At 34.0% G+C, this 16,628-nt stretch overlaps 1 protein-coding gene across 2 annotated transcripts in view; it reads left to right on the top strand.

Moving 5' to 3' along the window:
- SCAPER (S-phase cyclin A associated protein in the ER) overlaps positions 1–16,628 on the top strand; it is a gene marked incomplete at both ends in the record, with an annotated part of 359,493 nt that overhangs the window by 72,662 nt on the left and 270,203 nt on the right. For both annotated transcript variants that reach the window (XM_079700316.1, XM_079700317.1), the window contains 3 exons: positions 3,390–3,471; positions 5,286–5,438; positions 6,234–6,341. In XM_079700316.1, coding sequence (XP_079556442.1) covers positions 3,390–3,471; positions 5,286–5,438; positions 6,234–6,341 — 343 coding nt within the window. The remainder of the gene's footprint in view (positions 1–3,389; positions 3,472–5,285; positions 5,439–6,233; positions 6,342–16,628) is intronic.

Consider the following 16,628-nt stretch of genomic DNA (forward strand, 5'->3'; position numbering starts at 1 on the left):
CATCTCTAATATAAGCATTTGAAGTTACCAGTTTTCTTCTTAGCACTTCTTTAATTTCATCTCATCAGTTTTGATACATTGTATTTTTATTTTCATTCAATTCAAGATTTTTTTCTAATATTTCTTATGATTTTCTGATTCCTGAGTTATTCAGAAGCATGTTATTTAGTTTCCAAATATTTGGAATGTCTCCAGTTTTTCTGTTTTCTAATTAAATATTTTGTGGTTGAAGAATGTTTTCTGTATGATTTCAGTCCTTTTAAATTTATTGAACTTATTACTTTATGGTCTTGAATGTAGACTATCCTAGAGAATGTTCTGTGTGCTCTTTGAAAATACATGTATTCTGCTGTTTTGGATGGAGTGTTCTCTAAATGTCAGTTAAGTAAAGTTAGTTGATAGTGTTTAGTCTTCTGTATACTTACTGATTTTTTGTCTAGTTGTATTAATTCTTGAGATAGAGTTATTGAAATCTCCAAAAATAATTATTGAATTGTCTATTTCTCTTTTAAGTTTTGACAGTTTTTTGCTTCATGTATTTTGGTGCCTTAGTATTAAAGGCATGTAATTTATACTTATTATAACTCCTTGAAGTATTGACCCTTTTATCATTATGAAATATCCCTCTTTGGGTTTTTAAAAAATATTTCTTGTCTTAAAGTCAATTTTTTTTTCTGTTTTAAATATTGCCATGTTTATTGTTTGCATGATATGTCTTTTTCAGTCTAAAGGGAAACATTTTTTGTGTCTTTGTATCTAAAGTGTGTCACTTATATATAGTTGAGGTTTCTTTTTATATCTGGCCTCCTATTTTCTGCCTTTTGATTGTTTAGTCCATTCTTATTTAATGTAATTTATTGATATGACTGAATTTAATATCTGCCATTTTGATATTTGTTTTCTGTATGTCTCAAGTTTTTTTTCTCCTTTACTGTCTTCTTTTTTGTTAAACCAGTACATTTAAAAAATTATTTATTTATTTAGTTTGGCTGTGTTGGGTCTTCGTTGCTGCGCACGGGCTTTCTCTAGTTGCCGCCAGCGGAGGCCACTCTTCATTGCGGTGCCTGGCCTTCTCATTGCAGTGGCTTCTCTTGTTGCGGAGCCCAGGCTCTAGGCACACAGGCTTCGGTGGCGCACAGGCTTAGTTGCTCCGCGGCATGTGGGATCTTCCCAGACCAGGGCTCAAACGTGTGTCCCCTGCATTCGCAGGTGGATGCTTAACCACTGTGCCACCAAGGAAGTCCCTCAACCAGTACTTTTTAGGGCATCATTTAAATTTTTCTCTTGATTTTAAAAACTGTATTATTTTAGTTATTTGCTTAGTGTTTGCTTTCTTTATTACAGTATTCATCTTGACTTATCACAAACTACTTCAGGTTAAAATTAACTTAATTTTGGTAAAATAGAACAACTTTTTCCAATATAGCACTATGTCTTTTTCTTCTTGTATTGTTATTGTCATATATATTACATCTATATATGTCATAAACTCAACAATACAGTGTTACGATTTTTTTACTGCAGTCCCACATTTTTCAAAGGAATTAGAATAATAGAGAAAATGTATTTGTAGATTCCTTTATATTTATCCACATATTTATCATTTCCTGTGTATTTCATGTCTTTCTGTGGATTCAAGTTACCCTTTGGCATTATTTCTTTTTAGCTAGATGGACTTCCTTCAGTATTTCTTGTAAGACAGGTTTGCTTTCATTGAATTATCTTGGTGTTTGCTTATCTGGGAATATTTTTATTTTGCCTTCCTTTTCAATGGTAGTTTTGATGGATATAGAATTCTTGGTTTTTCTTTCAGTACTTTGAATCTTCTTACTTTTGTTGTTTCTCATGAAAAGTCGGCCATTAATCATACTGTTTTTGCTCTGTATATGGTGAGTTGTTGGGGTTTTTTTCACCTGTTTTCAAAATTTTCTTTTTGACTTTGTTTTTCACCAGTAGGTTGGTTCTCTTCATGATTATCCTACTCTGTACATTAATGCTTTTCATAAAATTTGGAAAGTGGCCACTCTTTCTTCAGATATTTAATTGTCATTTCTCTTCAGGTTCTTCCGAGTTGTAACAGTTTCTCAGACTTTCCATGGTTTTGATGACCTTGATAGTTCTGAGTAGTGGTTAAGTATTTTGTAGACTTTTCTTCTCTTAAGATTTGTCTGATGTTTTTCTCATGGTTAGACTGAGGTTATGGGTTTTGGGAGGAAGAGCACAGGGGTGAATGTGAATTACCATTTTTAAAATGTCTAAGGTTCATACTATCACCTTGACTTATCACTGATTTTGTTAACCTTGATCACCTGGCTAAGGTAGTATTTGTCAGATTTCTCCATTGTATAGTTTAAAATTTTCCCTATGCTGTCCTCCTTGGAAGCAAGCCAGCAAGCCTATGCTGAAGAGATGGGGAGTTATTCTCTACCTCCTTGAGACACGAATTCATACATAAATTATTTGCAGTTCTTCTGTACAGGATATTTGTTCTCCCATTTATTTATTAAATTCCTTTGTTATGTCAACAGGGACTCGTTTATATTTGTATTATACTATGGGTTACAAACCAGTATTACGGTATTTGTTTTGTTGCTCAAATTGTTTCACTTTTGGACATTGGAAGCTTTTTCATTTGACCCCTGCTTGCCTTTGACATACTTCATCATTTTGTTTTTTTTGAGTACTTCCTTACTTCCTGGCACTGCAAGATGCTTCAAATTCACCTTATATTTTCCCTGCTCCATCCCTAGAAAGCCATTTGTTTAAGGACTCATAGTTCCTTTTGTTGGAAAGTTCTTAAAAAACGATTTCTCTTTCTCTGTTGAGATTCTCTATCTGTTGAATCATTGTCGCGATATTTTTCCTTAGGTTGGCATACTTTCTTTTAATTCTTATAACGTATTTATAATACCAAATAAATCCAGCATATGGCCTCATTCAGAGAGTTTCATTTGACTGCATTTTTCCTAAACATGGTCATACTTCTTTGTATGTCTCATAATTTGTTTGTGATTGGTTCCTCTCCTATTCTCTTTGTCTTTGTGAATTTTTGCCTTTTCTATTCTTTTCATATTGTTTTATAGGTTTTTGGAAGGGAAAAGAGATAAATATATATTTTCAATATGCCATATTTAAATGACAGCCCCAGAGCTAGTATTTAAACCCATTCTTGGGTCCAGAAACCTATTTTTATAAATAATAATGTCTGTTGCTTCCCAAATGTTTAATGAGCAATAATATATCTGAGACTTAATAGGCATTCAGAAAAAAATAATTTAAAAAACTCTCTAGAATATATAAGCCTATGTGTCCTAATTGTATTTTTTTAACCTCATGAAATTTGTTACTACAAGCAGTTGAGTTTATAATTTTTAAATATCTTCTTATAGAGACAGGGAAGAACGATTGGCAGCACTCACAGCTGCTCAACAAGAAGCTATGGAAGAGCTACAGAAAAAAATTCAGCTCAAGGTAGGAATATTATATATTTTAATTTGAAAATTTAGAGCTGTTTTAATGTAGCATGAGATTAAAATTTTATCGATTTAATTAATTGTATAAAAACTGAATTAGGGCTTCCCTGGTGGTGCAGTGGTTAAGAATCCGCCTGCCAATATAGGGGACATGGGTTCAAGCCCTGGTCCGGGAAGATCCCACATGCCATGGAGCAACTAAGCCCGTGTGCCACAAGTACTGAGCCTGCTCTTTAGAGCCCGGGAGCCACAACTACTGAAGCCTGTGCACCTGGAGCCTGTGCTCCGCAACAAGAGAAGCCACCGCAATGAGAAGCACACACACTGCAACAAAGAGTAGCCCCTGCTCGCCACAGCTAGAGAAAGCCCACGTGCAGCAACAAAGACCCAATGCAGCCAAAAATAAAAGAATTAAATTTATTAAAAAAATAAAAGAATCAGTCATATTTCTTCAAAAAAACTGAATTAATTTGTATTCCTAATATCACTATTTGGAGAATAAGACTTATGTGGTTTTGGCTATGATCAATTCCAACTCAACTATCTGAAAACTGAAATTATTTTAGTAAGATAAAGCAATTGATGGAAAAAATGTAAAGGAATTTTAGCATTTCTTGATTTTACTAATTAATTTGTTAATGACTTGAAGACATTACTACTAGCTTTCTTATATTCATAGACTTTTAATTATTTAGAAATAAACTAAAAGATTATTTCAGTGTTTATGAATTGCACAGTTGTTGCTTGGGAGATTATGATAAGCTGATATTTTCTAGAAAATCTTTACCGTTAGTAGTTTCTAGCAGTATGAATATTTTACATTGTGTCACAATTATTTACATGTTGGGTTTTCACAGGGGTAGTAAATTCCAGGGAGTAGAGGACCCTATTTTACTATTTGTATAGTTCTAGAACTTTATCATTTATTTAAATTTAATGCAGCAAATATTTATTGAGTCTTGTGCTAGGCATGGGGATACAGAGATGAGTAAGACATGGTTCTCAGTTTCAAGAAACTCATAATCTAGTGTGAGATTCAGATGCTAAGCAGACAATTTCCGTATGGATAGAGTGCTATGGAGTGCTATGAAAGTACAGAGGAGGATACTAAGCTAACATGAAGGATTTCAGAAGTCAGGGAAATAATTTTAGAGGATAATTTGTGAGCTGAATCTTGAAAGAAAGACGAGTTGAATAGGTAGATGGGTGGGATGGCATCCAGCCGTATGAAATGGTATGAGCACAAAGTCAGAAGTCTGAAATAGTGTTTTTTAGTTGGTTTATTTTTTGTTTTCTGGGAAGTCACTGGAGTCGATGTGGGTAAAGGTCTGTGTCATGATGGGCCTTGTCTGCTGTGAGGATGAGCTTGGTCTTTACCTGTGGGGCAACATTTCCCATAGTGTGTTCCAGGAAGTGCTTCTCAAAAGTATGTTGTCATCAAATAAGTGTGTAAAATGTTGCTTAGTGTAAGCTAGGTTTATTGAGTCATAATGCACAGTGACAAGCTGGAGTAAGTAAGTAGCTTTAACTTAATATTTTCCAAATTTATTTGACCATAGAACCTCTTCCACAAAATATCAATACTTATTAATAACCCACAGTGTAATTCCATGAAGTACACTTTAGGAAATGTTACTGTGCATGTAGGAGATATTAAAGGGCTTTATGTAGATTCTTGTCCTCAGTGTCCAAGTTAATACTGAATTAAGACATTTTGTTATATTAGAAAGTTTAATGGAAATATTACTTTTTCAAGTTCTCAGTATAACTTGAATAAATTTCTGTATTCTCACACTTCGACTTCATTTACAGCATGATGAAAGCATTAGAAGGCACATGGAACAGATTGAGCAAAGGAAAGAAAAAGCTGCTGAGTTAAGCAGTGGACGACATGCAAATACTGATTATGCCCCCAAATTGACCCCTTATGAAAGAAAGAAGCAGTGTTCTCTCTGCAGCGTCCCGGTAGGTTGTCAGTATCAGTATTGTTAGGATACGTTATAATTTATTTACTAAAGTTTATTAAACTATGGAAATATATTCTCCCAATCTTTTAAAAGTCATACTAAGGCATCTGCTGACTACCGTGGATTTCTTTCATGATTTTTAGGCAAAGTAAGTAGTACAAAAATAGTATCAGCAGTTAGGAGTAGCAGTGCAAAGAAGCAAAGCATGCAGTTGCTGCTAAAATGGATGTATACCTGCTTAATGATAGCCCAAGTCAATATTTTTGGGTATTATGACCACAAAAGAAAAGGAACATTTTCAGTGCTGAAACTTGAACCTTGATACTTAGAAGAAATTATAACTCTGTTAAGATTGGCTTTGATGACATGCCTTTTTGACCATGTGTCTTCTAGAGCAGAAGTCCCCAACCTTTTTGGCACCAGGGACCAGATTTCGTGGAAGACAGTTTTTCCACGGACGGTGGGGGGGGTGGGGGGATGGTTCAGGTGGTAACGGAAGCGACAGGGATCGGCAGATGAAGCCACTTGCTCGCTGGCCGCTCATCTGCCCACCTTTCACCTCCTGCTCTGCGGCCCAGTTCCTAAGAGGTCCAGTAACGGTCTGCGAACCCGGGTTGGGCACCCCTGTTCTAGAGGATTCTCAGAATTGTATTCTAAAGAAAATATTTTTAAGACTAATATGTAAATGCTAGAGTGATCGCAACTTGCATATAGTATACTGGATAGAATGTGTAATATTTAAAGTAAGATATAATTATATGTTCATTACATTGCTTTGATTTTATGCTTTTAGATCTCTTCAGAGGTGTATCTTTTTAGCCACATTAAAGGAAAAAAACACCAGCAAGCTGTGAGAGAAAATAGCAGCATCCAAGGGCGTGAACTTTCAGATGAGGAAGTGGTAAGCTTTAATTTTGGACATTTATTGAGTACCTTTCATGTTCTTTTCTATTATGAAGAAATCCATGTTCATATGTATTTCTATGATTATTTAAAACTATATTTAATATTTAATAACTACTACAATATAGTATACAAATGTCCTTATTTTAGTATATATATTAAAAGAAATATAGAAATAAGAATTTAATACTGTTTATATAATTTCAGTGCAAAAAAAGGTTTATGGTATTTTGACATTTTAATAATTTAAAAATACTAATAATTTAAAATTTTTAATAATTTTATTTAGTGATGTTCTATGTTTCTTGGAAGACAGTTAACAATATAAAAATCATATAAATTGATAATTTTGTATCAGTACAATACTTAGAAATTTTTGGAAATGCATTATTTATCTACCTCTAGTTCCTATTTACATGGAATTTAGATTTGTATAAGTAGTTTTATAAATGTTTTTCATTCGACTGTTATTGGGATATGTATGACATTACTAATCTCTGAATTTTTTGGTTCTATTTTTAATAGAAAATTTCTAAACATACCCAGAGTTGAGAAATTCATGTTTGTCAAGCATCTTTTAAGATGTCTAGGAAAGGTTATTGTGGTTCTTTGAGGGCAGTACTTGTGTGTAGGTGCACATGTGTGTTTAACTCTTTTTTTTTTTTGAAGTAGAGTATATATTAATAGAATACACAAATTTAAAGTATATAGCTTGATGAATTTTTACATTTGTTCCACTCATATCAGCACATAAATCATTTCTTGAACCCCAGAAGGCTCCCTCATGCCCCATCTCAGTTGTGCCCCCAAAAGGTAACTGATCTCTGACTACTAGCACAATCAATTAGTCTTGCCTGTTCTTGAACTTCATATAAATGATATCATGCAGTATGTACATTTTGTATCTGGCTTCTTTCACTCATCCTTAAGTCTGTGAGATTGATCCCTAATGTTTATATGAAGCTATAGTTCATTCTTTTTCTTGGGTTTTTGTCAGTGCTCTCCAGGCAAAGACCATCAGGAACACATCTACAATTGAATAAAATTAGGTTTATTGACTTGTTAAAAGAAGGGAAAATGCACACTATGGGAAATTATAGTTTCTCAATAACGTGTTAGAAAGGACTTATTATAGGATTTGGGTCTTTGCTAGGTGATCTGGAGGTGGGGGGGGAGTGTTCAAGGATGTGGGACTTTGCTCTGGAATGGATGCTGTCAGGAAGCAGGGGTAATTATGTGGATGGTTCTTAATAAATCTTACCTAGGTAGGAGGAACAAAGCTGCTGTTTTCTCCTAAGTTTCCGGATATGACCAGTGTTTGAGGGGAAATTGCACATGGTTAATTTGGCTCACTTCTTTATGATTCCTCCTTTTAAGGATTTTTGCCCCTCAAGTTCCATTTTGACAGCTCTAAACCAAATTCTGTCTCCTCAGCTTAGTAAGACTGCCACTTTCACCTTGCACTGTTCTCTCATGCCAGAAACTGGCATAAGCCCTTAGGGAAAAATCCAGAGTGAATGTGGAGCTCGCCTCATGTGCTTCCCTCCTTTTAGGGATCATGGTCTCTCAAGTTCTGGCTGTGTTGGCTGTTCTTTAATGCCTTTAAATGGATGTTTTGTATATTTTGTGCAACTTTTGGAGTTGGAAGATTAGTCCAGTATAAGCCAGTCACTGTGGCTAAAATTGGAAGTCTTTAAATGTTTAATTTCTGTAATATCCATTGTTTGACATAATGCTTGACACATAGTATGGTATTTAATAAGAACTCATTTAGTTGAGTTGAACTGAAAGGTTATACAGAATGGCTTTAGGTACCATTAATAAAGGTGAAATAAAAAATGGAACTAATCATCTATTTCGTTTACCTGAAATAATTTTTTGCCTTTTAATCAAATTGTATGGGTATTTTAAGAGAGAGTAATATGGAATTTTTTTTTTTTTACTTGAATCATTCATGTGATTATCCCCATTCTCTACTTAAGTTTACTGTTTAGAGCTAGAGTCAGGTGTATGTGTGTTCCACTATGAAAAAAAACTCTCAATTGTTTCATTAATTAGAATTTAATTATTCCCATTATAAAGGAAATTCTTCCACTTATAAAAATAGTTTGTAACTAAGTTCTCTTAATAAAAAAACTAAATATATTATTCAATTTACAAAAAAATATTTTAAATTTTTGTGGAGCACTGCTATTACATAAACTGGAATCTAAATTTTATGTGTTTTTATCTCAATGAGAGAAGTAGAGAAGGAAAGAATATTTAATTATGTACTTTGGAAGAAAAGTGTGTAATATTATCTAACTTTTGTAGCTACTAAAGCATAGTTTGATGTTTAGCTGTTGTGGTTTGAGATTTGATCGATGTATTCATTTTGTGTACTGTTTCAGTATAAAAGTATTAAATTTTCTTTAAGTTCTCAATTCATGTAGTTATTCTTGGTTATAGCCCCTTTTTCCTGAAAACAAGTGTGCAATGTAGTTGTGTGATACAGAAAGACAATTTTATATTTACACACACATGTCATTTTTAATCAGCAAAGGTATCTATAGTAAACATACTTGTTCTACTTAAAGTTATTACTTGTCATCTGTGATGTCTTTATATTATGTACACTTTATCTGTGACCCTTCTTCTTTGACATATAAGATTTTATTTATACCACCTCTGACCTAATAAAATTGGACCTTTGACCTTATGCACTTGACATATCAGATAACTTACTCTTGATCTCTGACACATTTTGTTTCAAGCCTGTTAAACATAATAGGTAGCTGCCCAGCAAGAAAGGTTTAATGTTTTGTGTTTTTATTGTAATTTGACCAGGAAATTTTTCTTATGTTTCTTGAGACTTCACAAAAAGAGCTGTTATATGCTTGATTTTTTTTCTCTTCCATCATCTTAGAATGCAAACGATAAAAGTATGTGATTTTTAAAGGTCAAAAGAAACTGGTGCTAGTTTAAATACGTTCCAAAATTTAATTTTTCAGCACATTACTAGAGAAATAGTAAAGTATTGGTTTTAATTAAAACTCTGATTTTTTTTTTGTGATCCTGTTTTCACACTCTCTGAGGAAGCTGATAGTGATTTTTGTAGGACTTGCATAAAGTACATTTAATTCCATATAGAAAATGAAATTAAAAAGGTTTAAAAAAAATTTTTTAATGTATCCATTTCTGTGTTTATGAGACTCCTTGGCTGTAAAAGCATATAACTTATACCTGTTTGTCAACTGTGTTATTTAAATATAGAGAAAATAATAATTTATTTTCATTTAATTCATGGAAAGTATGAAAAGAACTTTTATGAAGAATTTTAAGTTATAATTTATTGAATGTTTACAACCAAGTGTGATTTTACAAATCCCAAATTAGAATTTCTGCTTGGAAAATTATGCTAATTAGGTGATTGAAGGAAAAAATGAAAATTTTAATTAGTAAAAATATAAAGATATCACTGTATTTAATGGGATATAAGCCGATCTCTTTGGCTAGAGTGTGCCTGGCATTGATGTGGAAGTAGTAAAGGGCTTCCCTGATGGCACAGTGGTTAAGAATCCATCTGCCAATACATGGAACACGGGTTCGAGCTCTGGTCCGGGAAGATCCCACTTGCCGCGGAGCAGCTAAGCCCGTGCACCGCAACTACTGAGCCTGCGCTCTAGAGCTCACAAGCCACAACTACTGAAGCCCGCGTGCCTAGAGCCCGTGCTCCTCAACAAGAGAAGCCACTGCAAGGAGAAGCCTACGCACCACAAGGGAGAGTAGCCCCCGCTCACCGCAACTACAGAAAGCCCACACACAGCAACGAAGACCCAATGCAGCCAAAAATAAATAAATTAATTAAAAAAATAAAAGAGGTAGTAGATGTCTCCCAGAATTGATGGCAGTCTGAGAAATAATAGACGACTCCGTAATTCCTAATAGATTCATTTTCTTTTTACCTTGGTTATTACGTTTGTAGAAGCACAAGTATTTACTCTCTTTTTATAATCATGTTAGGAAAATATCTTCTTTGCCTTTCAACAGAAAATCAAGTCAAGTTAAAAAACTAGAACTCATTTAGAATGGATCTTCATTTCCCCCCAATACTTCAATAAGTACATTTTATGTTAGTTTGAGAAATGATGTAAAAACATCTTACCCTTTCTTATAGGACATAGTTTCCATTGCCTTCATTTTCTGTTTAATAGGATGGGAAAATTTTTATAGTTGTGTGTGTATATAATTCACACACATATAGCTGATTGCTAATGTGTATATTTCTTCTCACTTTTGGAATTCTTATGATAGTAAATTCACTCACATTGTACCTGGGATTTGCAGAGAATATGTAGCTATCTATCTATAGCCGATTTAGTCTTCTTCATTGGTTCAAGGAAGAAATTTTAAGTAGGCAACCAGTTTGTTTTAAACCTTAGTTTGATCCGGTAATTTAATTAGTTTCCATAGTTAGTACCCAGCCTCTTTTATAACAATCCTTGGTCCCCATCCTCTCGCTTATTTCCTTAAGATGGCATCTTTGCATATCGAAGTAAGAGTATGGCATACGTAACCCCATGTTAGGAGGAAAAGTTGGGATCTTACTACATCATATCTTCTGTCTTTTCTGATTTCCAGTGTAAGTTGCTTGTTTACCTGTTCACTTAGTTTACTCAGGGCCACTGATCTGGAAGGGTGGCTAGTGAACTCTTGATCTATTCTTTCCACTTGGACGGTGTTCCAGTGAAGCATCAGCCATTTATTTACCTCCTCCTGATCAGGCCACCCCTCAGTTCTCTCTGTTTTCATATCTCTGAGACTTTACCATAACCTCCATTCTGGCCCCTCGCATCCTACTGGCTTCTACCACATAAGAACTAAGGGCATTTGGGGAAAGCTAAACCACACAGCATGGCCATATTAATGGACCACACCCTATTTGGTGCCGGGAACACCTAGAGAGACAGTTTCTTTTGAGAATCAAAATAATACTTTTGTCATTACTCTGATTTAGCTAACACACCTATCTCCCTTGGGACACACTTTTTTTTCCTCCTTTCATCTCCAAATTTTTTGGGGCTAGAAAGAAGTAAAATTTACTTTAACCTCTCTTTCCTCCTTATTCTAACCAAGTAACTAAGCCTTAAGGTTGCAAAAGGGAACTTTCTCCATACTTTGAAGTAAATGCTATAGGAATCCTCCAGGCTTGATTATTGACATGCTAAAGGGCAAAGTCAATAAATTTATTAAATCTCAGGATATTAGCTTGGCTTATAAAACTCTTGTCTTGCTGCATATATCTGTTCTGCATATCTAAAGTTGATTATAAGGTGCTTTTTTTCTTTTATTTATTTTGGAACAAATTCTAATCACCTGTCTAGCTGGGTTGAAATGGGCAAAGGCCATGTGCTAAGAAAGGTAAAATGGATAATCACATTAATAATTTTGAAATAGTACTCCAGTGATACTTGTTTCTCATGCTTCTTCTAATGTTACGTGTTGTGCTTTCACTGCTAATAATCACTGTCTCAGTATTTCTTCCGTTGATCTTTGCTTTTAAACAGTTGCTCTATTATAAAATGCATTTTTAAATAGGTAACAAATAACTGCAGTTTAGAAACTTAAACTATTTAGTTTTGGATAAAATTTCATTCTGTGACTCTTAGCTCTCAAAATACTGTTAACCTGTACAAATGTGAAAAGCCATTTCAACCATATTTTCCTGCATGAGTCCTTGGTGCGTGTATACTGTAACACATGCTACTTTTCTTTTGCATCATGGTGGTTGCCTAAATTTCATAGTTTACTTAAACTAATTAAGATTATTTTTTCCTTTTGGCATCTGCTTATTTGAGGTTTAGAATGGAGTTTTCTAGATGATATTTTAAGTGTTAAAGGTTATACTTTTTTAATATAAATTATTTATTTATTCATTTTTGGCTGTGTTGGGTCTTTGTTGCTGCGCGCAGGCTTTCTCTAGTTGCGGTGAGCAGGCGTTATTATTCATTGTGGTGCGTGGGCTTCTCATTGCGGTGGCTTCTCTGTGGAGCATGGGCTCTAGGCATGCGGGCTTCCGTAGTTGTGACACATGGGCTCAGTAGTTGTGGCTTGCTGGTTCTAGAGCGCAGGCTCAGTAGTTGTGGCACACGGGCTTAGTTGCTGCACGGCATGTGGGATCTTCCCGGACCAGGGCTGGAGCCCGTGTCCCCTACATTGGCAGGTGGATTTCTAACCACTGCACCACCAGGGAAGTCCCTATAATATGTTTTTGGCAGTTATTTGCAACAGGTATCCATTGCCTTTAAGAAGTTAATTACATACCTAAACGCTATTGTTTTATAAAAGACAACTCTTAAACTCCTTAAACTCTTAATCCAGATCATGGTAGCTAGGAATGACTAGAACCGTGGCTAGTTCTATACATGCACAGAGTATAGGCTGATACTTTCCTATCTGGCTCTTCAGTGTCAATTACAAGGAGTTGCAGAATTGTGTCCATGGGTGATGTTAAAATATCGAAGCAACTGTGATCACCATTTTTCAGCTACTGTCTTTCAGTTGGATGATGGAGGATCTGAAACAGGGTTACAGTGAGACAGATTTATACAGCTCAAGCTGCTTCTACTTGAATATGCTGTAAAAGTTTTATAATATGTATTTCTTTATATAGAAATTTTATGCCTGCATAATCTTGAAATCCATAGTATGATGACTTCATGTGGGAGGGGTAAACGAAATGAAAGATTTATTGATAGTTTATGAGAGGGAACATTGCTGCCCTAATGAGGATAGATGACAAATTTAGCATTTTACATGCCTAATTTAGATAATTCTTCTAATTTTCCTTAATAAATAAGTGATTATAAATGCTTTTACTTTAATTAAGACTTTATTAGGTTCTTTATCTGAAATTCAGTGGCCAGTGTTTTATTCATAGAGGAACAGGGAACACCTATCTCTGCTCAAAGTTACTGAATTTTAGTAATAATTATTCTGTCACTTTCGCTTCTCTTGCAGTTGGCAGAGTAGGCACATCTGTTGTGTTAGGAAAATCACAAAGCTATAAAACAGAATTCTCACAGTCCCGTAGTTTGGTCCTCTCTCTCAAAAAAGATTTTTTTTAGATTATGAAGTATCTTAGCATAAAGAATTTTTAAAAGAATAGATACATGTATATGTATAACTGAATCATTTTGCTGTACACCTGAAATTAACACAACATTGTTAACCAACTATACTCCAATATAAAATAAAAATAAAGTGGCCTAGTTTAAAATTACATTGAAGAAATTTTTATAAAGTGAAAAAATTTTAGATATATATATTATTATGTGAAAATTTCAGTCATATAAATTTAATATTTCATTCCTTGTAGATAACTTATATATATTATTTTATGCAAAGATAAAATATATTACCTTTTCTCCCATATTTCACTAGTGTTGCTGAATTTTCTTTTTAGATATTAAAATTTTACACCAAAAAAAGAAGAAAGTAATGTAGTAAACCCCATATTCCTGTCACCTGGATAATTAGGTGATAACACTTTTTTTTCTTTACATTTGGAAGGATAGGGGAATACATGAGATACAAAGTGTGGGTGGGAGGACCAGGTTCCAGGAGTAGAGCTTAAGTCCTTATGTTTCACAATGAAAAGTCAATAGATAATCCTAAAATTGAAAAATGAAGAAATAGCAACACAAAATATATTAAGGAGTATAGAAAAAAAAAGATAAAATAATCAGCTAAATTCATTGCCTCTGGATTGAGGAAAGAAGTGGGGAAACCAGTAGGAAACTACTTTCTTTGAACTATTGACTGTGTAAATTATGTGTATGGGTAACTTTGATAAAAGCAAAAGCATTTTAAAAAATTAAAGAAGAAATAGAACAATGGAGATGTGTCCCTGTTGCTCAGGAGTCTTCTGTGCCCCTTTTTTGTTTTTTTGATTTTTTTGGTTCAAGGTTAAAATTAGATAAATGAATGCATCTGCAACCATAAAAGACCATTATGGTGAAGTTGGGTATTTTGGCTGGTTACATCCTTAGTTCCTTATTCTTTTAAATTGTTGCAATATCCTTTGATGCCATTATAAAAGACAAAATACTAGATTCATTTTGGCCACTTTGATGAGATTTGCTCAGATAGGTGCATGTATTCTTAATTTCAAGTTGGCTTTTTAGCTTTTTGGCATTGTAGAACAAGTGAATTAAAGCATGTACAATTGACTCTTGCCAGGTTTCATCTGTGTTAACCATGCTATAGGATTTTGGGTACAGAGTGACCTTAGATTTATGCTGGTAACTAGTTCAGTAACTTGGCATTTTAAGCTGAATGAAATTAAGACTTTTTTTACCCTATTTATTTTCTGATTTGGAGTTTTAACAATTTACAAGTTTTTATAAATGGCTCTTATCAAGGTAAGGAAGTTCCCTAGTTTTGTAAGATCTTAAAAAAATAAGTAGGTATTAATTTTTATTGAAAATTTTTTCTGGATCTTAAGGTCACTTTTTCCTTTATTTTATTTATTTATTTATTTATTTATTTGGCCACGCTGCACGCCTTGTGGGATCTTAGGTCGCCCACCAGAGATCAAACCCGGGCCCTCGGCAGTGAAAATGCGGAGTCTTAACCACTGGACCACCAGGGAGTTCCCTCCCTTAATTTTTTTATTGTGATATATTACATTAATGACTTTTCTGTTATTATACTTATTTGGTCTTGATTTAAAGATATGTAGTTGAATTTGTTTTGCAAATATTTTAGTTAGATTTTCCTAATTTTCCTTTCTCAAGATTATATTAGCTTCATAATGTAAGCTAAAAAGTTTTTCTTTTTTTTTTAAAACTCCTGGAATAGGTTACATAAAATAGAAATAATCTTTTCTTTGAAGGTTTTGTTTAATGTGTCTATAAAATTATATGTTCTTAGTATGTGTTTTTTCTGAATAATTATTTTCTGTTTTTTATTTGTGGTAAAATACATGAGTTAAAATTTATCATCCTATCCATTTTTAAGTGTACAGTTCAGTGGCATTAAGTACATTCACGTTGTATGCCATCACCAACATCCAGCCACAGAATTCTTTTCATTGTGCAAAACTGATACTCTTTACCCTTTAAACAATAACTCCCCATTCTCCCTCCCCTAGGCCTTGGCAGTCACCATTCCTTCTGTCTCAGGATTTGACTACCACACATACCTCACACAAATGGAATCATGTAGTATTTGTTTTTTTGTGACTGGCTTATTTCACTCAGCGTAAGATTCAACCATGTTGTAGCATATGTCAGAATTTCCTTCCTTTTTAGGGCAGAGTAATATTCCATTGTATGTATATACCACATCTTGTTTATCCATTTATGTGTTGATAGACACTTGGTTTGCCTCCACCATTTGGCTATGGCAAATAATGCTGCTATGGACTTGTACAAACATCTATTTGAATGCTTGCTTTCAATTATTTGTATGTATACCCAGAAGTAGATTTCCGGATCGTACTGTGATTGTATTTTTAATTTTGGGGGGACACTAAACTTTTTTTCACGGTAGCTGTACAGTTTTACTTTCCCACAAACTGCTCAAGGGTACCACTTTCTCCACATCCTTGCCAACATTGTTATTTTGTTTTTTTGGTAGTAGCTATCCTAATGAGTTGGTCAGATTTTAAATTAGCAATTATTTATTTGAGTGTATTTTGATTTTCTATGATTTACTACATCTATTTTGGTAAATTTTCATTTACTAGGAAATTATATGTTTTCTTAAGTTTTCAATGGTCTTGGCAAAACATTTTTGATAGTATTCTTTGTGATTTTTAAAGGAATATTTAACTGTGTCTCTTTTTTCATTTCTAACATTTAAAATTTGTGCCTATATATTTTTTTAGTTATTTATTTATTTGGCTGCGTTGGGTCTTAGTTGCGGCATGAGGGGTCTTCATTACAGCATGTGGGATCATTTTAGTTGCGACAGGCGGGATCTTTTAGTTGCGGCATGTTGGATCTAGTTCCCTGACCAGGGATCGAACCCAGGCCCCCTGCATTGGGAGCGTGGAGTCTTAGCCACTAGACTACCAGGGAAGTCCTGTGCCTATATATTTTTTCTTGATCATTCTTGTCATGAGTTTGTCTATTTTATTCGTATTTCTAAAGATTTGGTTTTTGGTTTTGTTGATCCTATCGCTTCTTTGTTTTTTACTCAGTAAATGTCATTTCTTGGTTTTATTATTTCCTTTTTACTTCTTTCTCTGAGTTTATTTTTGCCAGTCTTTTTCCAAGTCCTTAAGGTGAATGCTTGGCTC

This window comes from Hyperoodon ampullatus (genome assembly GCF_949752795.1).
Source record: "Hyperoodon ampullatus genome assembly, chromosome: 3".
NCBI classification, from domain to species: domain Eukaryota; kingdom Metazoa; phylum Chordata; class Mammalia; order Artiodactyla; family Ziphiidae; genus Hyperoodon; species Hyperoodon ampullatus.